The sequence below is a fragment of the Amblyomma americanum genome, chromosome 1 (assembly GCF_052857255.1).
Source record: "Amblyomma americanum isolate KBUSLIRL-KWMA chromosome 1, ASM5285725v1, whole genome shotgun sequence".
NCBI classification, from domain to species: Eukaryota; Metazoa; Arthropoda; class Arachnida; order Ixodida; family Ixodidae; genus Amblyomma; species Amblyomma americanum.
In genome coordinates this window covers 351,236,841-351,259,476 of record NC_135497.1, presented here as the reverse complement: position 1 = coordinate 351,259,476, position 22,636 = coordinate 351,236,841, and the positions used below count along the sequence as shown (strand labels likewise).

Genomic DNA, 22,636 nt, shown 5'->3' with positions numbered 1-22,636 from the left:
TTCGGATAATTCGAACTACACTACTTGGTCCACCCAAGCTCCATAGAGATCTGTGTATAAAAAACCCCGTTAATTCGAAAGCGAGTCGGTGCCGGCGTGGCGGCCGGCGGCGCTGGTCGGTACGGGTTGGCGGCCGCAGTGGCTGCTGCGTACCCTCATTTCCGCGCAGCCTCTGAAACTTGCAACTAAATACTCGTTAATTCAAGCCCTATTAATTCAGAAATACGGATAAGTACTGTCGGCGCGGCCCCAGCCAATGCCCATGAAAGGCTATGAGTTTGGACGGGCACTACAAATTACGTGCGAAAAACTTTTTTTTTCTTTGCTAGTGTCGTCCATCCTTCCACCCAACAGTCGCCAACGGAAGCATGTGGTCAGCCGTGATCATGACGCCGGCATTGCCCGGCTGCAGTGTTCTAGGACCTCCTAGAACACTGTAGCCCGGCGGTCAGCCACTGGCCGGAAACGGCCAACGTGGACTCTCAGCGCGGACCAATCATGGCGCGACCGCGTCTGACTTCCTCCCGCTTCTACAACATGGCCGCGCCTGCCGAAGTGGCCTCTCGCTTCACCACGAACTCGTCGTTGCCGCTACACTGTGCCTCATGTTCACGGAAAACAAAAGTCGCACAAAGCTTTCGCTTTGTCTGAAGATGCCCGCAGCACCAAGTTTTAGCGATAAAACGCGCCATATTTTCAGAATGCTTCTGGATTTTGAAAGCTACTAGGCTTAGCCACTACTCGTCGGTTGACGTCAGGAAGCGTTAACTATTTTGGTTCAGAAAGGGGTCACAAAGAATAATTCGTCCTCTTTGTTGTCAGTGAATAAATAATAGCTTAATTTTAAATGCACAGCTGTTCTTTTCAGCATTTTATTAAGCATATGGATTCACGCCGTTTATAAATCCTGGCAGTAGTGGTCTGGCGGCAGCCGCCCGTTTTTGGCGTTCCGCTGCGCCGCTCAAAATCCGCAGCGCAGGTTCGCTCCATGTGGGTCGCCCTAAATACGGCACATATACCATAATGCAAATGGTTCTTGTCAGTTTTTTCGAGGCCATTCGATAATTCGAACATCGGGTAATTCGAACTTTTTTCCCGGTCCCGTGAAGTTCGAATTAATGAGTTTTTACTGTATCATAAAAGGCTTTTTTGTTTATTCTATTAAAGGCAAGAAAACACCGCATACAAATTTGGGAGCTACAGTCTTGAGACATTGTTTCAGATGGGGGCTGGCGCTTAAGCAGGCAATCTGGAGTGGGCCTTGAGAGAGGCCGACAGTTCTGCAAGGATTTCTGTGCACAACACACCAGTGTATGTCTAATGCTGTCTTACTACACAGTTACATTCGTGGACTGAGGCAAAGGGCACAGAACAATCTCCTTATAAATGCCCAGTGCTTGTGGGTGTCAGCCTGGTACTAACTTGGCACAGCAAAATTAAAGAGGTCAAGCAGACCGAATGAAACAAGAAATGGTATTAGTTTGGAGGGATGGTGGTTTGAAGACAAACATTATCTGTGCTTGGTGGTACGTAAAAAAAAGGAGGAGGAGCCCTGTCCTGTTTGGCATTCCTAGCTCCATGTGAAAATGTTGCGCCTTTAGCATAGCATTGGTCACCAATGGTCAAGAATGGTAAGAGTGTAGTGGCAATAAACACAAAAGGCTCTTATGAGGTGGCATAGCACATTTCCAAATGCTGCTCCACATTTATTAAAATACTGCTTGTAATAGTGTATTCTTTTGCTCTTCTGGTGACCTTATTTTAATAAATGTGTACTGTAGTCTAATTTATGCATCAGTAAAATCATACACTCTCCATGAAGGAGAAAATGGATTTAGCTGTCAACAGTACTTCTGCAGTTAACCTCCCACTTATGCTTAACTGCTGCCTAGCAAGTGTGCTGAGTTTCCTGGCATTCCCAAAAAATTAAACGGAACAATGGCTAGCACTGGCACTTTTAACAAATGAGATTAATATTGAAGCTTTGCTTTCTTCAGCAGCAGTGATGTGAAATGTTGTTAATATTTTGCAGAGAGGCGAGATCAGCAATTTCCAGTACCTGATGCATTTGAATACATTGGCAGGCAGGTCGTACAATGACCTGATGCAATACCCAGTCTTCCCTTGGGTTCTTGCTGACTATGACTCGGAAGTAAGTAGGGCTTACTTTTATCAATTCTGTTCTAGTGTATTTAATATCCTAGTTCATTTTATTAAAATTTTTTGTGTGCCTTTGTAGGAACTAGATCTGAATGATTCAGCAACTTTCCGTGACTTCAGTAAACCAATGGGTGCTCAAACAAGTGATCGCCTTGATCAGTTCAAAAAGCGTTACCGGGAATGGGATGATCCACATGGTTGGTTCTTACTTTAGTCTCCGTTTAATCTTTTGCCATAAATTTATGGTTGACATAATTTTCCAAAAAGGTGACCTGAATCTGTGTACAAATTTTTCGTTCATTTTTCCTCACAGGAGAAACACCTCCCTATCATTATGGTACCTTCTACTCATCTGCAATGATTGTGGCCTCCTACCTGGTTCGAATGGAACCTTTCACACAGCATTTTTTGAGACTACAGGTAACAAATACTGCTGCACATGTTGAGTTTCCCCAGCTAACGAAAGTGCTCGTAGTCGCCAAAACATGCATGTAGGACACTGGTGCATGTTTGACATGAAGAAAAAGTAATGGTGCTACGAAACATGCAGTGAAGAAAATATTTTAGGCCATTGTAATGATAACTGTAGCAGTATTAAAGCATCAACAAATTCATTGGCAACATTTTGAGATATGTTTATGCAGTGAAAGAATTCAACTAAAGAAAGTACTAAACAATCCATGGCAGTGTTGTAATTAATGCATTAAAAGAATGAAGCTTGATACTACACGATCAGCATGTGTGGCTTAATAAATAGGGTTGCTATCTTCTGCAAAAGTTCTGTGCCTAAGGCTAGGGCTGGAGTGCTTGCTGCAAAGGGAACTGCATTAATTGACACTTGCTTGAGAGCAAGAGTGAAATTTCTTCTTGCCATCCTTCAGCTCGACATTAATGAGCTCCAGCGATTGGCGTATTACTGTCTGGCCTCGCACTCATTTCAGTCACAGGCTTTTGCAGGAGGTGGTACATAGTATGTGTTTTTAGGACTTTTAAATGTAAGGTATCAAACTATAGTTCAAAGTAATAGTTATACCCTGCTTTGCCCATATTTTTCAGTGATTGAAATATTTAAGGAAGGGCAAATTAGTTCGATTTTGTGCAGCTGTTTAGTGCTTCCGAACTGCACACTTCTGTGGCTGGAGCATACTGAGGCACTCTCCAAGGCAGCTCATGCTTTGTTTTTTCTTGACCAAATGCAAACTGCATGTTTCGTTATTTATTGTTATTATTATTGTTGTTCTTCTTTTTCTTCTTCATCATCTTCTTCTTCCTCTTGTATACAACAAGTCTTATTTGTAAACATGTGCGAATAGTGTTTTTTTTTGTTCGAAGCAAATAGTAATTCTCTTCGAGTAATTTCGAATACTTATGGCATTCAAAAAGGTTGAACAGCATAATAGGCATTTTCAAAATCGTGTATTTTTCGAACACACAAAGCCGTTACATGCTTTTAAGTGATGACTCCACGAACACTTACTAGGACACACTCTGTACCAAAACCACACAAAGAGGGAGGCAGAGAGAGAGAAAAATGTTTAATGCATAAAATGTTTGGGTGGGCCCTCATTCCAGGAGCCCATTGGCTTTTGCCACCACTCTGTTCATCAGCAAAATCTGGTCTTCCGAATGTAAGAGCTGGACAGCGCCGCCTCCCAGTCCTCAGTTGTTGGGTTATTGATTCTTGGTATAGCTGGGTTTTTGCGGCATGCCCATACCATATGGTACAAGTCAGCCACTTCACCACAAAAGACGCAGTGTGGATCGTATGAATTTGGAAAATACCTGAATTTGACAGGATTTATATAAGTATTCAATAGCAATTTCCTTAAAATGACCCCTTGCTCCCTGTTTAGGTTTTTGTGCGGTTCGGCGTATACTTTCCTGGTTGATCTCAAATGTTGAATAATAGCGCGTGAGCAGCGATGTGAGCGCCTTCGTTTCTAGCATCCTCAAGTGTCCTGGAGTCCGTATGACTGTGGATTTAAAGTCTGTATCTTCTTTAGTTCTGAGCGTTCTGCTTGCGTGTTTACCAATCTTTCCTCTTGTATAGTTACCAGGCACATAGCCAGAAATTTTGTTCGGGAGGGGCCCGAGGCAGTTGTATGTGGCGAAGCCCGGGGCGGGGTGGGGGGCAGGCAGGGCCCATGCCCAACAACAAGGAGCACGATTTCAGAAAAGGGGGGGGGGGGGCCAGGCAGGCAGGCAGGCAGAGGCAGGCCCCTCGGACCCCCCTTATAGTTACAACATGCAGTCTGGGAGTCCGTAGTTACACACGAGACCGTCGTGGAAACCATTGCCAAAACTATCGCCGCTTCCTCAGCCTGGGCGATTCTCAGGCATTGAATTGATGCCCGCGCATCCGTGCATGCTGTCGTTGATATCCCGTTGAGCAGTCCTGCCGCGTCCATGTAAATTGCCTCTTCCATCACGCCCCATGTTCTCCTGATGGCATTTGCCCTAGCCTTCCTTCTTTTCTTATGATATTTGCGGTGCATATTTCTTGGAATGGGCTGCACTTTGATCTTGCTCCTAAGCTGATCTCCCAAGTCCTCTCTGTCCTCTGTAGACCAAATGCGTGGGAGCCCTAGTCTGTCGAGTACTTCCCTTCCTGTCCTGCCTCCTGGCAGCCGTATCCTTAGTGATATCGAATGGCTTTCGGTAATTTCATCTACAGTATTATGAATGCCCATGTGTAGTAATCTTTCTGTTCTTGCATTGACCGGGACACCAAGTGCTCTTTTATATACTTTGCGTATTGACATCCAGCTCGTTCGGCTCACTTTTCTTCCATTTCAGGTAAGGTGCTGTGTAAGCTATCCAGCTCACAATAAAAGCCTGTATTAACTTTATGGTTTCTTTTTCTTTAAGTCCATGTTTATAGCTTGATACCCTACTAATCATTCTCACCACTTGCTCAGTTGTTGCCTGCTATTGCCTAATCACTTCTGCGTTGTTGCCTTTCCGTCTATTAACAGACCTAAGATTTTTGCAAGTGACACCTCTTGAATTTGAATAATGTTTCTGGAACTCTGTCTTCAAATTACAAAGAGAGAGTTCCGGAAACATTATTCGCTCGAGACAAATACTTTGAAATTTTGAATACCAAACATTCAGATTTAATTGAATATCGAATACTTTACTATTCGACTTACTGGCCTTAGTAGTGTTATGTTTGCTCAGGTTCACTTTAAACGATAAACTGAAGACTCATAATTTTTACTATTAAGCCACATTTTTCACTGTTCACAGACATGCCATTAGCTTCTTACTTGCTTGACTATGCTTGCTGAGGACATGTATGCCTCTGTTTTTCTTAGGGAGGCCACTTTGACCTGGCAGACCGCATGTTTCACAGCGTGAAGGATGCCTGGCTTTCTGCCTCAAAACACAACATGGCTGATGTCAAAGAGCTCATACCCGAGTTCTTCTATTTGCCCGAGTTCCTTTTAAACAGCAATCGGTTTGACCTTGGTGCGTAAAATTTACGTCTTTTCTTGGATTGCATTGCACGCTCTTGAGTCATTGCACCTTTGTCTTTCTACAGCATCCACATTATGCTATGGTTGTTTTCTGTATTTTGCAGGCTGCAAGCAGAACGGTGTTCAACTTGACAACATTGTGCTTCCACCATGGGCAAAGGGAGATCCTCGGGAGTTCATACGAGTGCACCGAATGGTATGTGGCAATGCAGGCTGATGTGAACTGATTATGTGCAACAGCCTTTTTGTGAGAAGCGTATAGCTTGTCAGAAAACCAGAATTAGATAGAGTGCTGTGTGGACAAAAGTTGCAGAGTGTGGTCATCTATTTTATTGTAACATAATAACCATGTACTAGTATATGTCTTTTCACATAACAGTATTTTCACTCTCTATTCCGTTCCTTCTATTTCACATCACCAGCCTAGCGTTCTTTATTTAGCAAGTGTAGAGCAGAAATGAATGTGCATGTAATGTTTGTGCAGCAGCAAATTCATTGTTGCCCATGGAAATTAATCACTTGAACCAAGGTCATGAATCACCAAGCTTGAAAATGAACACACACAGGAACAGAACACTGGATGGCTGCGTAATTTGTTGGAAATTATCAGGACAGAGCAGATAACATACAAGGAAAACTACTTTAGAGAACTTCTTGTTGGGCTAGTTGGTAATTTATCATTGTAATTTAAAAGCGTCCCATTCTCTCCTCTCGTCTGTGTGTGTGTAGTTTTTGGTGCTTTTAATTTACAAGGAAAACTTTGTAAAAATATGTAAATATGAGATCGTGGACGTTACAGGGCAAGAAGCAATCTTGTAGGCCGATATTTTCCGCTCTAATCAGTTAATCACCATAGTCATGCCAATACTCACTAAGACTCTCTAAAATAGTCACAGGAGAACTCATTGGCCTGTAAACTGCTCAAATGCCACGGAGTATAAGAGTGGTTTACTCGTATAGGTACAAAGTATACCATGTCTCTCTCAGAACTTGAGCCATGGTTGAAAAATATACCAGTACACTGTATGAGGGCTCAACTCTAGCCACTGCGGTGGCTGAATGGTTATGGCACTCGTCTGCTGGCCCGAAAGACGCGGGTTCGATCCCGGCCGCGGCAGTCAAATTTTGATGGAGGCGAAATTCTAGAGGCCTGTGCACTGTGCGATGTCAGTGCACGTTAAAGAACCCCAGGTGGTCGAAATTTCCGGAGCCCTTCACTACGACGTCCCTCATAGCCTGAGTCGCTTTGGGACGTTAAACCCATAAACCAATCAACCAGGCTCAACTGAAAACATATTGTTGGACACATATTTGAGCACTTCGTACTTTTTGCATTGGCTGATTTGTTAAGTTTCGTCTCAAGTTTGGACTTCGGATGAAACTTTTAACTAGAATGTCGCAAAGCATCCTATAAAATGTCTAATTTAGCAATTTTTATCTCGCTGTAGATGTAATGGTTTACTTTTTTTTTTCACATTTGAAAGACCCATTAACTAGGGAAAACTAACGTGACCAACTTCTCACACGCCATAATAACAGTGCTCTCAAATGAGCAGCCCATGAATGTATTCCACTCCTGGCCTAGTCTGTCTGCACTGAAAAGGTGACAGGACAGCGATGTATATGCTGGCAACAAAAATTGCACTAGCCACAAGTCTTGCTCACGCTAAGTGAAGCAAACAGAGTGGCAGTTCATGAAGGCAGTAAGATGTCTGACTATGCTAGGAAGCTCTAATGTAAATGCAACTGGTCCCCCATGTATCCATTGCAAAGATGTGTATCCTCATTGAATGCCATTACATTTCACATCACACCTCTACAGAGCACGCCGGCCACAGTACACATAAAAATAAAATATGGCTGTACTGTGGGAGAGCGTGCCACTCAGTGTTTAGAAAGCCAAGTTAGATGCTATTGGGTTTTGTAGTGACAATGGTTTTTCTTTTTATTTTTTAAGTAGAGAAAGTGTGAAAATAGATCCTGTCAGATTTGCCTCAGTTTTTTTAGCACATGTGGTTCTGTCTATGTGGCTTTTGCAGGCCTTGGAGAGTGACTATGTAAGTGCCCACCTGCATGAGTGGATTGACCTCATCTTTGGCTACAAGCAGCAGGGCCAGCCAGCCATAGAGGCTGTCAACGTCTTCCACCACCTCTTCTATGAGGGCAATGTCGACATATACAGCATTGATGACCCACTGAAGAAAAATGCTACCATTGGTTTCATCAACAACTTTGGGCAGATTCCTAAACAGGTGAGAAGAACATGCCCTTTGTTCTTGAAAGCATTAGTAATAGAAAAATGGGAGATTTATCTTCTTAAATTCTTTCAACAAACGCAGTGCTTAAAACGTGCACCTGTCACTGATAGTCTTGTTCTAACTGGAGACAATTTCACATAATGAGAAACCGGTTGCCCTTTGCTCCCCCAAGAAGTACATGGTAAACAACTCAAAGGTAGCCTTTAAACGTGTTTGGTCAGAATGAGAAAACAGGGCGAAATGAAATGAAAAATGGGTATGTCTTGATGTAGTTACTCTATTTTTCACTACTTAAAATGTCTGGATCCAGTAACCAACTAGCCCAATTAAGGTAGCTAATAATTAACCTTATATTAACCATTATGAACTGGCAGGTATGCCCACTTATGTCTTTATTAGAAACATGCTATTCTGCGGATTACCAGTATGTTTTTTGTTTGGTTTGGTTTATGGGGATTTAACATCCCAAAGCAACTGAGGCTATGAGGGACGCCGTAGTGAAGGGCTCTAGAAATTTCGACCACCTGGGGTTCTTTAACGTGCACTGACATCGCACAGCACACGGGCCTCTAGAATTTCGCCTTCATCGAAATTCTACCGTCGTGGCCGGGACCGAACCCGCGTCTTTCGGGTCAGCAGCCGAGTGCCATAACCACCGAGCCACCGCGGCGGCTTCGTATGTTTTTGAACACCTGCATCTGCTAAAAATAAGTGCTTACTCCGGACAACTATTATTGCATGGGAGCAATAGATGACAGCATATCCCCGCCATATGCTACTTGTGCCATCATTGATTAGTGCATCATTGTTTAGTTTGGGAACCTTTTTTTTAAGCATGAACACGCTGCTCCTATTGCACCTGAATGAAATAAAAATTGGGGCTATTTTGAGGAAGGGAAAAACTGTGTGACATTATGTTTGTCGCATTAGCCTTAGTCGCTTTGGGACGTTAAATCCCCATAAACCATAAACCAAACCATTATATTTGTCACATATTATTGGGCACAGTTGCGTATGCATGTGTTTTCAAAGCTAACTACCATATTTTCCGTTGTATAAGTTGTTTCTTTTTTTCTAAATTTTTCATCAGTGCATTTTATACAACGGTGTGACTTATATATGGCAAAAAATGGTGTGCCACCGTGCGCTATCTTTCTTTTGCTTTTCCAAGTAACTATGTTTGAAAAGAAAATTGATGTGTAAAAGAAAAACAAAATTATTTATTTTTAAGATTTGATATTATAGGTAGAATCACATAATTTCGCGACAATCAGACTGATTGCCACATCCAGGCCAGCCGGATCAGCCATAGTCTCAAAAGTTTCAGTTTCGGTGTCGCATCAGTTTGGCTATGCATTCGTTGTGTCTAGCTCTTGCTCAACACGATGCCACCTACGAGTCAAAGGAGCTACTATGTAAAATTTGTGTTGTGTGCCAGTGCATATTTCCTGGAGAATGGGTACTGGGCAGCAGACATACAGTTCAACGTGAATGAAAAATTACGTGGTACTGCTGCAAAGCTGCAAGAGTGCTCCTGTTGATAAAGCCAACAAAAAAGGCACCCCGCAAAAAGAAAGAATACTGGCCAGAGCTTGAGAATCGTTTGTGCACGACATCTGCCACAAGCATGTATTTTCATCATACTTTTTGATGAAGGGATGCACGCATTCTTATAGTGCTTGCTGAATGAACAGGTGTGTCTTATACATCGTTGCGAGTTATGTATGATATTTTCAGAACAGCTGCGATTTGCAGCGATTTGTTGATGAAAAGGAGTAGATATTTTTTGGTGTGCTGTAAGGTATTTAATTTGAGGAGTTCATTGCATACATCACGAATCAACATATCTATTGAATTTGCAATTGTTTTTTAGGATTCTAGTAAATTTACAGCATAGTCTAGAGTAACGTCAGCCATGCTTGTTACTGTGTGTTTGTTGTTTTTCATTTAAAAACATACGAGGCTGCGTTGTTGGTTTAATTTTGTTGATAGAGTTCCATGATAAATATTTGAAATTGAGGTATGTCATGCAAATATAAAAAGACACACTTTGACATAACAGGACAGTAACTTGTGTTCACCGTCTCTGCTTCATTCATTTTTTTTTTTCATATGTTCTTATGAGCATAATGATCTTACCTTCACAAGGTGATAAAGTTGTCAACTTCTGTGATACATAGCATCTTTGACCAAATCAAGTTTTTCTTAATGCATTCTATATTACTGTACTTTTTATCAGATGCCAATAATTTCGGGTGCATGAGTGCCTCAAAACAGCATGTACAGAAAGCATAACTGGTGACCACTTCCAGCTAAGCTTTATCGAAACAAAACCATGATGATGCTAGACGCGCCCAATGTTGCCTTATCTACTCCTAGTGATAATTTATTTTTCTTAGCTGTATAAACTACATCAACTTTACCTTTGAGAAGTGTATTCTTCTTTCGCAGAGTAAACACTGCCCAAATAAAAAAAGACTATGCTGCCATGTTTTCTGTTATCTTTGCCATTCATTTTAGAATGTGAGCACATCAATATGTTGCTTACTCTTAATTTGTTGTCATGATCTATTGGCCATTTCATTTATTCCCTAATTTTTACAAAGTAAAACATGAAGGGGCTTAAAAAAAAAACTAGGTTTCTCCAGAAGAAGCTTCCCGTCAGAACACTACACAGAAGGAAAGAAATCAGCAAATGAAATGTATTTACACTTGTGTATATGACTGCAAACCTATGTGATAGGTGCCTCTTTCAGAATAAGCGTGATTCACAAAACACACATACCTGTGCCATACACGTGCAAGAAATGGTAAATGCTTAAGGTCTTAAGTTTGTCTTAAGGTCTTAAATCTTAATTATTTTTGGAGTTGGTGCTACACGTCCACATTTAATGTCATTATACGAAAGTCACCATGACAACGCTTGCACGGCAGTCAAAAATTTCACCTGAATAAAACAGTGGTTACGAGCACAATATCTTGGGAATGTAGTATAAATATTATTTTGCAGAAAATACGCTTTTCTTGCTTTCTAAGTCGAAAAAGTAGCCATAAACTCGTGTGTCAGCACACAAGCCGAGAGTATCTGTCAGAAGTGCTGACAAAAATGGCATCCTTCACGTCAAAAATGCAGTAGAGATGCCTCATCCGACAGAAAGGTTTGAATTAACCACTTGCTACTGGTTAGGAAGTTGTTATTAACAAAGTTGCATGTTTTTTGTGTATATGGAATCATTACGGGAGTACACATTGCTGAGGCAAATGAGTTGTGGCGAACTCGGTAGGTCGCAAATGGCAGTAAGGCTTATGCCATTAAATTTATACGTGTGGCATCGCGGGAATGCCATTCAAACTTAATGCAGTAAGCACTTAATGGCATTGCCTGTGTGGCACGGGTATTAGTTGGAAAAACCTGAATGTCTACCAGCTGTCTCCAGATGGTACCAACTTCTTTAGCTATAGTATACAAATAGGGCTCTTCATTCTTGGGCTCTTATACCTCTCAGAATTATACTTCTCGGAACAACACCCCATGTTATTATGTGGTCAAGTTGGGCTGGGCCCTCGTAAGACTTGGAGTGAGTGCTTTCACATAGTGGTGGGGATGCACACTTCTCCATCTCGAAGGAGAGTAGAACAATCTGGGAGCCTTAATTTTAGGCCATTATTCCCCGGGTTAGGTGCCTGGCTTTTTTTTTTATTTAAACTGTTCTATAATTTGTTTGTAACCTTGGGCACTTATTTGTTGTGCGAAATTAAATATTTTGACTCTACAAACAAGCTGTAAAAGCTAGGTCACACTAAGAAAATCTTTACCAACTCACATACCATCTCACCCCCCCCCATGTTTTTCCTGTTTCTCCAATACCTTTTCTTTTCTGCTGTCAGTATCTACATTTCAAACATTTCTATGCCCATTCTATACTTAATGGGCCTCTGCATGCACTACAAAAACATGCAGCATTGCATCTGTCATTTGCAATGCACAGCAACTTCAGAAAAGCGAATCATCCAGCTTCTAAATTTTAGTGAGTGCTATTGGACGACATTTGGAAGGGAAGCTTTACCATGTGTGGCAGTTAATAAGAGTGGGTAAACTAAGTGTACCAAGAATCAGATCACAAACAATTAACCCTGAAGGCCCTTCTTAAATTCGTTTAGGGCAGGAGATGGTTTTCACGTGGTGTTTCATGTCAGCTACTTGCAGCAGCAAACTACATTTCACTCAGGTAGTTTTCACGTAGAAACCAGGTTTTACCCAATTTTCATTAAATTGCTCTTGTTGCAACATAGCTAGTTTTACTTGGTAAATGAGGGCCCTGTGTATAAATTGCCTTATTACCATTGTAGTTACCACGTACACATTTCTGCCAACTCAGAAATGCCTGAACCAGGTGCACCACTTCACGGGTGTTTTTTTATTATTATTATTGATTTTTTTCTCTACCTCTGTTTCGGTATGTTAGAATTTTCACTAATGGCTGAGTATTTACCACTTAGTTGTGTACACTGGGTCCTAGTTATCTTATCACCTTTGAAGAGTACCTGTTAATACTTGCTGTCACCAAAAAACTTGTTCTGCAACTTATGAGTATTCCATTTGTTACCTGTTGTATGAATGCCTTGCGAGTACTAATGTTTTTCCCTTTTTATGGACCATTTAATTTCACAACAGCTTTTCAAGAAGCCTCATCCATGCAAGAAGCTTACCAACAGAACCAGTGTGGTGGACCCAGGACCCATAATGCCTGGCTTGAGCTATTGCCATGACAAGTTATTTTTTCACAACCTGGACAACCTCAAGCCATCCTTGCACCCACTAAAAGGTCAGTACCACTGTAGGTGACCCCATAAAATCTGGGACAGCTCTGTTAATTGCATCATTTTTTATACTCATACCAATTCCCATGCCACATTGCACCAAAAGCAATAAAATGATTGAAATAACAATGCACTGCCCTAAGAAAACTTGAAAACTATAGCTGATGACATGGATTCTGGCAAAAGAGAAGTTTCCGTCTGCTTAAAATTATAAACTAGCTCGTTTGACTCACTGTGAGCATTAGAATTCTAGCCAATGTCCGATGTGTATTGGCATTTTTTTGCTTAATCAGCACTTTGATGAATCAGTACGTAATCAGACTCAGTGCCGCCAGGTCACAAGGTCAGGTCTGCACTGCTGCAATTTCAGCCTATGCATTTGTCTAGTGCATGTTTGAGTGTACTCTATTGCAGCAGCAGTGTTCGTAATCATGAAACATCCTTGAGAGTGCAGGCTAGATTTATTTTGTTACTTCTTTGTGTGTGCACGTTTGTACGTGCCTGAGTTGCCGAGGCACCATGACTAGAGCAAAGGATGTCACATGAACCTTAAATTATTGAGACACCGTTGAACTGGTTGCACATGTCACACTGCACTGTACGCTGTCAAGCCACCAGTGAAGGAAGCTGCAGGCCCATTCACGAATGTGTTGGTAGCTTTGCAGCAGTGGGGGTCATTCACACATTCACAAAATGGGATAGGAATGGCACATGTACAATGCTAGTAGCCCTTTGCCACCAGGCGGAAGCACTGACTTACTAAGAGATGATCGGGCGCTTGAGATGGCCTGTCACCAGTTTGCACTGCATGTACCAGAAACCACACGCTATACTTTTGCCATTTCATTCTGGCCCATTAGTACCAGCAGTGTAGTCACCGTGAGATTTCTGCACAACTCAAGTATGTACCAAGTACTTGCCTGTACCACCTGATGGCATGGCGCCTGTTGTCGAGACCTGCACTTAGGTGGATGGGCAAATTTTTTTCGGACGTGCCACTTCATTCACTTCTGCTTGATGCCCTTTAATTGTCAAACAGAAGCTTAACTACCGTATGTATACTGGCAAGGGCCGCACTTGTGTAGGCACCAGATAGCAAGCGTGTCAGACTATAAGAGACAATAATATAGTTTCCCCAGAACATAGCTTGAAAACTGAATTGAAAAATGCCGCTTTTGGGAAAAGGCCGTGCCCCGCCAGAATACTAATGAAAAAAAGTGCGGTCCTACTTGCATACATACAGCCTCAACCAGTGGGGCTGTTTTTCTTTTTTCAGAACTAAAAGGTCCTGTTGGTCAGATAATACAGCATGAGAAGACAGTCTTGGCTGTGGAGCAAAACAAGGGGCTCATCGGACCACTGTACAACAGATATGTTGCCTGGGGATTTGCCGACTACAGCATTCGCATGGGTCCCTATGAAAGTGAGCGTTGCAACTTTGTGTGGGAAGATGTTCCTTCAGGAGAGATTCTGTGCTGTGCCTGTCCAGACAGCAAAATCATCATCACTGCAGGCACAAGTTCGGTAAGCCAGCAGGGTCTACTGAGGCTATGGAAAGTGCTGTGTTCTCAAGAACCCATGTGGCGTCATTGTGCCTACTGGGTGTCAGTCATTCCTTCACAGAAATTTGTTGTGCTGTGTTGGTTTCACCCATATAAAGGACATATAGGTTTTTATAAGTTCTGGTTGCCAGTTCGGCAACATCAGTGTACGCCCCCTTATTCTCCAGGACAGCGGAACTACGGCTGGCATAATGCCCTTGTTACATGGGAAGGTTTGGTTTAAGTGAATTACAGTTCAGCTTTCTAACTAGTTTTGAATTAAATGTCAGTCAGCCATGTTTGCATGGTACATTTCACAGAATCTATTCAGTTTTTCACTCTCGTAGTCTAGCTCTGTTAAGGGGGGAAGAGGGCCTTAGAAAAAAATTTTTATTAATTAAGTCACAATTATGAAATCTTCGGGGAACATGTATTTTTGCGTGCTGATTCCAAATATGGAATTTAATTTCATGTGCAAGAATTTCTTGAGCACGTATGCAATATGTTATCTAACTTTTTGTGGAGAGCTTTCAACAAATCCTGCTGCAAGGAACTTGCTAGAATGTATGCCATTGGTTTCTCTTGACATTAATCTATGCAATAAAGCTAAAATTATCATCCTGCCTATCATAGAAGTTGAGTTATAGAATTTTGAAGTTGTCACTTCAGAAACAGGAAGACAAATTTTTCTTCCCATTTGTGAAGTACTGAGTTCAAAACCCTGTAACTCAACTTCTGTGTTAGGCGGGGTAATAATTTTACCCTTATTGCATAGCTTGTTGTCAAGACAAGCGGATGGCATACATTCTAGCAAGTTCTCTGCACCAAAATTTCGTTAAATCTCTCCACAAAAAGTTACATAAAAAAAATTTTTTTCTAAGACCAGCTTCCCCCCTTAAGCCCATTACTGAATAAAAATGTGCCTGTATTTCGTTGTTTTCATTTCTAAACTATTATTTCATACCTTATTTTACTAAGTTTAAATTTCTGCATGAGTTTTGCTCTTGTATGCCGTAAATGGAAACCGTGCTTGGCCAAGGCAGCCCAGGAAATACTTGTGTAACTTGGGCACTTTGTTGCAGATCCTCTGGGGCCGCTTTATGGGTTCAGATATTTGTGCACATTTTTTTTTTCATGAAGGTTCTGAATTAATGTTTACTTTAGCCGGGCCCACAATATTTTATGCAGTTAAAGAACAATTGGCAGTGAGAAATATTGCCTAGTCAGCTGATGCAACAGAGTCGCCTACTTCCATCTTGTCAGTTGACCCATTCAGCTGGGGAAACTAATCTTAGTTGAACGCAGCTGCCATTACACTGCCATGTAGTAGTGCCCAGCTACTATTGAAGTCAACTGCCAGTGACTTGGTGGTAGTTCAAACTGTTCATTTGACAGTAGCATAACTTAGCCTCATGCTGTTGTTATGTGATCTTGCAGTTGTTTTATATCGCAGAGTTCCAAAAATCTTGTAAGCCAGCCCAAGGTTGTGACATTTGCTTCAATTCTAAGCTCCCATCATACCATTACAGCCATTTCACATTAGTGTGGATTATTCAGTCATGTCTAACTGACAAGTAAAATGTCTAGTTTACTAAAATGCACATTTTGTTAGTACATAAAAAGGGGTAGATTATTTCTTGCTCTCATTAGCCTGTGACATGCACAGTACTAAGTAGCGTTTTCTGTTTTTTTTTTTCCTTGACTTGGGATGTTGGGTTTGGGATATGGTAAAAAAGCATGTCTCATGTCTGTTCTTGACTCCACCGCCTGTTCTTAACTTTAATGCTACTTTTCAGGTAGTGACTGTGTGGCAGTTTGACAAGAAGAAATTGACATTGAAGCAAAACTTGCATGGCCACACAGAGGCAGTGACATGCTTGGCAGCATCACGTCCTTACAACCTCATCGTGAGTGGCTCTCGAGACTACTCCTGCATACTGTGGGACCTGAGCCGGCTCGTCTTTGTGCGCCAGCTGCGAGGACACACTGCCCCAATAGCTGCTGTTGCTATCAATGACCTCACGGTAAGACTTGGCTCACTTCAGTCCAAGATTCTCAGACAGTTGGCGGTTCTAGAAGTCGCCAAGGCAAACGGTTTTTAAATTGTCATCTGTGGGTTGTATATTCACTGCCGCACAGCACTATATGATGTGCACTAGTTTTTGTAATACTGTGCCAGAATAACAATATAGTAGAATTTTGCTGATACCACTCTCATGGGACTGCAAAAAATATTCTTATCACCTGAAATTCATATTAAAAAATTATTGCCGATTTGCGTAGTTAGACCAGATGCGAATTAGGTGCGCTAGCAGTTCGGTTCTCCCTTTGGTTCCGGTGTTCAGATCCAGTGTTCATGGATGTAAGTTATTCGGATAGTGATGATGGGTTAATGTCCATATACGGGGAATTGTTCATTCTCTCCATTCATAGACACCTGAGAGTCTTCCTACCACTCCTGGCGCAGTGGTGCAGCAGTCAAGCGATGCACCACTGCCCTTCTATGGCAGGTGCTGTCATCGGTGGGACTTGGGTTTCTGGGGTTGGGTTACGACCCAGGTTGCTCTTCCTGAGCAGTCTCTCATGATTAAATGAGCTGCCACCTGATACAGTGGGCAGGTTGATAGGTATATATGTGTACATACCTGGGCAGCTTGCCCACCACCCAGTGGGCAGGTGAGCAGCCTGCCACGAAACCGGTTTCAGACAAACAGACAAACACACAATGGCTAAATGTGGGGAATGGCTACTTTAACTGCTAGCACACTAAAACGAACAAAATTTGTGTGCTGAACCACAAGAAATGTGTTTGCAAAAATTATTTACAGCTGACAGTATTCATTCATGGCCTCGCGCCACTGCTCAGTGCTCACGGTACACACTGCACAACTGGCGACTGCAGGGTCGGCAATGTGTGGGTCGCACTGCTCACGTTTGTAGTCATGGCTTCCGCATTTCTAGCATGTTTTTAGTGCATCCTGCATCACGGGAACCACCATGCTGCATTTTCTGCCGATTTGACAAATTTTTATTCTATTTTGTTCGATAGCAAAGAAGCCTCATTGGATTGAAAACCTCGACGACCACTGTCGTCACACCTGGCTGGTGGCCCACAGCCGCCACCTGCCAACCGTCCTTCCCCTTTCCCTCTCCTTTCTCTCTCCACTTGTAGGGGAGAGAAGGAAGATACTGGACTAAGAATGACTCAGCTCATATGAAAATGACTGAGACTGGCGCGATCAGAATCGAATAGAATCATATTTGGTATCGAACCGAGAGTGGAGTAGAATTTGAATGTAATTGGAGTTGGAATAGATTGGTGGGTGAAAAATGCTATCACATTTCCTCCGCATCAATCCAATTGATTGGCCCTAAATTTTTAGAGCATTTTTCTGTGCCATTTGGTATTTTCCTCGCAATTGCTGGAAGGTGCTGTGAGAAAATGAAGGGGATATGTAGGCATAGTTCAATTCTTAGAACATTAAAATATAATAATGTTATTATAATTGTATGGCGCTATCTCCATGTGAGCCTTTCACATGAAGTGGTGTGTTGCAGTTACAACAGGCAGTTAATATATATGCAGTGATATTCATGGGGTGCGTGATTAATGAACAGCCAAGTCTAAATAAAGGACTCTTCAAGAACCAGTCTTTGCTAGGAAATGTTGCGCAGGCATGAAAAATGACAGGCATTGCTTTGCATGATCCGCGATTTCTTGCATGATTTCTTGTTTCACTTGGAAATTTTTACATTTATTTTGTAAAAACACTGAAAACTCCTGGTATCACCTTTGCCAAAGGTAGCCAGAAACGGAGTTATCTTCTCAGCTATATAGTGGAGCCCTTACGGCACCCTTAAATACCAAAAGGTCTCTAAAGGTGAGGGCAAGGGTTCTCCTTACCTTACACAGATTTGGAGCTCAGAGGGTGCCACGAATGCTCCGCTACACAGCTAAGAAGCAAACTATGTTACCTGGTTACTTTTGACTAAGGCTGTGCATCGGCTGTACTGTTGCTTGTCAGTAATTTATTGGCACAGTAAATGTAAAAAATGGTTTATTTTTTATGGAGGTTTAACGTCCCAAAGCAACTCAGGCTGTGAGGGGTGCCGTAGCGAAGTTCTCCGGAAATTTCGACCACCTAGGGTTCTTTAACGTGCACTGACATCGCACAGTACACGGGCCTCTAGAATTGCGCCTCCATCAAAATTCGACCGCCGCGACCAGGATCGAACTTGCATCTTTCGAGTCAGCAGCCGAGCATCATAGCCACTGAGCCACCGCAACGGCCCAATATTTTAAAAAATGATATGGAAAAGAAAAGGAAGCTTCGAGGACTTTTTAACATGGGTTTACAGCGTGTCTTTACCGTATGTCGGGAAATTATTGTCAATGTCAGGGGGTGCCATAAATGCTCTGCTACACGGCGAAGAAAAAAACTGTGTTACCTTGTTACTTTCATCAAAGATAGTGCATCGGCTGTACTGATGCTTATCAGTATTTATTATTGTCAGTAATTTATTGGCATAGTAAATATTGTAAAAAATGATATGTAAAAAAAAAAAGGAAGCTTCGAGGACTTTTTGACATGTGTCTTAAGTGTATTTACCGTATGTCGGGCAATTATTGTCACTGTGACCATGTTGACATTGGCCAGCTCTTTGTTTTCATGCAAACTAACCTTCATGGGGAGAATAACTGACAATCCTTCCTCACATACTGTAATTTTGCACAAATAAAACCCCAGCATAAAACTGCACCCCTAATTTCGACGTCCCCGACAGAAAAAAAAAATATTCTTTCATATAACCCATGCACTTACTTTAAGGAAGTATGACTAGGTACTTTTATCACTGTGCAAACAGTGATCATTTTGTTGTTTAATGAAGTTTATTTCAAGAAGCTCACTGAGGTGCTGATTTCGCCTCTAGAAATTTTTGTTATCCCTGCAGTCTTGAGAGATTTCGTTGCCGCTGTCAAAATGGTCATTTTATGGTCCATTTAGGCTCATTGCGCAGATACAGATGCTTTTTGCTTTTGTCCACAATATTAACTGCCACTTCCTTCTACATATCAATAATTCATTGGCAAAATACTGCAATGTTTAACGTTTAGAGGCACGTCCAATTGGCGCAAGGTTGTAAAGTTTGTCAGCTATCAATGTATCGTATAGCCCTTTGTTGGCCATTCATCGGCATTACATGCGTCGATGATGATTGGCATTTTTTAGGACTTATGCTATATGGGGTGCAGCGCGTTGCTGAGAATCTGCCCCCTCCCCTCTCCTCTCAAAATCCACATAAAACACACAGCTCTACATTTTAGTCGCATTTTTTCTATTTTTGGTGCGAGTTATATGCAAGAAAGTAGGATACTATTTTGATGTCGATGATCTCAAAGAACCTTTAAGACTGAGCACTCATAAAGGTAGGCTAACATGCTTTAGTGGTGCTTATCACATTTAGAATGACATTATAATCGGTGAAGTTCAGATCAGTCATATGTCATGTGTAAGCAGTTTCCAGTTTTTATTTTAGTTGTACTGAAGTCATGAACTACAGCTCTCCAACTCTGCTTTTTTTGTGTGTGTGTGTGTGCATATGTGCATGTGCAGGTGTAAGTTTTAATTTCTATCTGTGTTGTCATTTTCAGGGGGACTTGGCAACGTGTGCTGGCACTCATATTACTCTGTGGACCATCAATGGCCAAGAGGTGGCCAGCGTGAACACTGCCACTGGCCGTAGCGACCGCCTGCAGCAAATACTTTGTGTGTGCTTTTCACAGCTAAATGAATGGGACAACCAAAACGTCATCATGACAGGCTCCAGTGATGGTGTTGTCAGGGTATGTCTTTTTATGTTGGCAATTTTCCTTTTGATACAGAGGGTTCGTCATAAATACATCCACTTAAAAGTTCTGTACAAATTGTGTTCACAATCAAGAGGTCAATCGTTATCATTGATTTAAAAAAAAAAAAAGTGGAATAGTTCAATATCAAGCCAGCAACTTGATAACTTGGGCATTAAAAATAGGGGCAAATGTTGTCGAGAACAATGTTAAAGGAATAAACAAATCGGCTTGTTTCAGGCTATCACTCATTTGAAGGAATGCTATCCCACCTATTTCAGTAACTGAATGTGTCCTTTCCTGCCAAACACTGCTCTAGTTAAATAAAGCAGCAGGACACTTTCAACAGGAGTTGACTTGAGCAATATTTGGATGAATTACATGGAAACGTCAACTGCTTTTAAGCTCTCAGCAGTAGTTCAGTTCAACTGAGATTGCCAGTTCCATCTGAATGAGCCAGTTGACAACTGACACGGTGGCAGTCAGCAATTTTGCTGCATCAGCCAAGTTAGCAACATTTCCTGCTGCCACGTATTCACAAATTGTGCATTGTATTTCTGTCCTGGCTAGTATAGATGCAAATATGTTACTCCGAATTAACAAATGCACTTGAATGTGCAAGCTGTCTAAGCAGCATCAGAAAAACTGCAGCCAAGTGCAGAAGCCAAATAAACGCATCTAAGGGCTGCACATTTTTTTTCCAGATTCGAGGGCAAATTTTCAGATTGCAGCCCATGTGCAGGATGTGGGAAAAAAAAAAAAATTTAAAGTAAAAACAGACCAATCGGGGGGTGAGCGGCATTTATTGTACGTTCAGTCATCACTCACGGAGTCTTCAGACTCCGAGCTGGTGCTGTGCTCTGGTGCATGCTCATCCCACAAGAAGTCGCGCAGTCACCGTTCCACATTTCCATCACATAGCAGAGCTGCTCTTTCACGGCTTGCCTCGGAAAGAGCGCTTTTTGCAGCTTATGTTCCTCAGTGCATCCGTTTGGTTGCACCATCGTCAGACGCACTTCTGGGCCACATCAAATTTCCTGCCCGCCGCACGCTTGCCATGTTCGAGAGCGAACTCCCAGCCATGTAGGTATTAAGGTGCTTGCCCATCATGCTAAAACTGCAACGCTCATCAGCAGCACACAAAAGCCACAACTACAGTGAACTACCATGCTTCCACAACTCCCATGCCCTTGACAGCTACAAAAGCTGGAGCTGGTGATACTAGAAACCTTTAGCATACCGTGTAACATGTTACCATTACCAGTACTGGAGTACCGGGAGCCCGCGCGCAGCTAATCCGCATGCACAAATCGCCTTGATGGCACCTGATGGTGCCAGGTACCCGGCAGCTATGCACGCACCTGCAGCATCGGGACCAATCAGCGCGTGCTCACCGGCGGTGGGCAGGCTCCCGGTACTCCGGTAACGGTAATGGTAACATGCTACACGGTATGCTAAAGGTGTCTATTCATGCCGATATGGATAGCTGGATCTCGCGTCCCTCGCGGCAGAGGAAAACGACGACGACGACGATGATGATGACCCGCGGCCTAGGGCGCCATCCATGGGTGGCACCTGGAAAATCTTGTGCACGCGCTTTTCGAAGGCTTGGAAAGTTTGGGTGCGGTACTTTTTTTAAAAAAATATTTCCTGTGGGGAAAACAGGGTGCGGCCCGTACACGGGTGCAGCCTTTACTTATAGGGTATGCCTGCACAAATGCATAGCTGAAGTGATGGCCTGGTGGTAGAGCATCCGCCTTGCATTCTGGAGGTGTTGGATTCGATTCCCACGCCGCCGGGTACCTACCAGATTTTTAATCGGTACTAGGTTTCCCCCTGCCTGATGCTCGGCTTTTCTGGTGTGAAATGCTTGGGAAAAGGGTCCTGGACCAAACCGTTGCATTGAAGGGACAGTGATCCAGTCCGCTGTCAAACAACTTATATCCGCCTCGTGTGGTACAGCCCACTTGTGGCCCTTTTTTTTTCGAAGAAGTGCCTGTTCCGGGCTCACACAGTGGTGGGATTTGAAGGCTCAGGCTTCTGTCCCAAGCCATCCAACCCTGGGAAGCTGAGCATCAGGCAGGGGGAGGGCTTGTGCCCATTTGAGGAAACCGGTGGGTGTCCTTCCAGCAGTGGGAGGTGGTAGTTGAACCCACCACTTCCTGAGGCCACAGCTACGGCACAGCACTCTTGTTGCAGCTCAGTCATTTTAACAAACACTTGCTAAGCAGTGAGTTCAAGGAAGCATGAATAGGCTGCCGTATTGTTGTACAGTCTATACTGTATAATCCACACGCTCCCCTATTTTTATAAAATTGGCATTAGAATCTGTTAAATTGAGAAACCAGGTGGCAGCTTTCACTCTAAGGTGTTTCTGCATTTCCTATTGCAGTTGGTTAATTTCTTTTCAGCTGTTGGTGCTGTCTCCCCCAGGGGCCCTAAAGACCTTTTTACTTTTATAGCATCCCATATATACTCATATAAGAGCCACCCCTGTGTAAGGGCCCCCAACTTATCAGCTGTGGTTCG

General features: G+C 42.6%; 1 protein-coding gene across 2 annotated transcripts in view; it reads left to right on the top strand.

Annotated features, from left to right (window-relative positions):
* The window catches only part of bchs (WD repeat and FYVE domain containing 3 bchs), a 187,937-nt gene that overhangs the window by 141,662 nt on the left and 23,639 nt on the right, over window positions 1–22,636 (top strand). For both annotated transcript variants that reach the window (XM_077649982.1, XM_077649983.1), the window contains exons 54-63: window positions 2,033–2,152; window positions 2,240–2,357; window positions 2,474–2,580; window positions 5,478–5,631; window positions 5,744–5,835; window positions 7,679–7,891; window positions 12,573–12,723; window positions 13,995–14,242; window positions 16,056–16,283; window positions 19,913–20,104. In XM_077649982.1, the coding sequence (XP_077506108.1) occupies window positions 2,033–2,152; window positions 2,240–2,357; window positions 2,474–2,580; window positions 5,478–5,631; window positions 5,744–5,835; window positions 7,679–7,891; window positions 12,573–12,723; window positions 13,995–14,242; window positions 16,056–16,283; window positions 19,913–20,104 (1,623 nt within the window). The remainder of the gene's footprint in view (window positions 1–2,032; window positions 2,153–2,239; window positions 2,358–2,473; window positions 2,581–5,477; window positions 5,632–5,743; window positions 5,836–7,678; window positions 7,892–12,572; window positions 12,724–13,994; window positions 14,243–16,055; window positions 16,284–19,912; window positions 20,105–22,636) is intronic.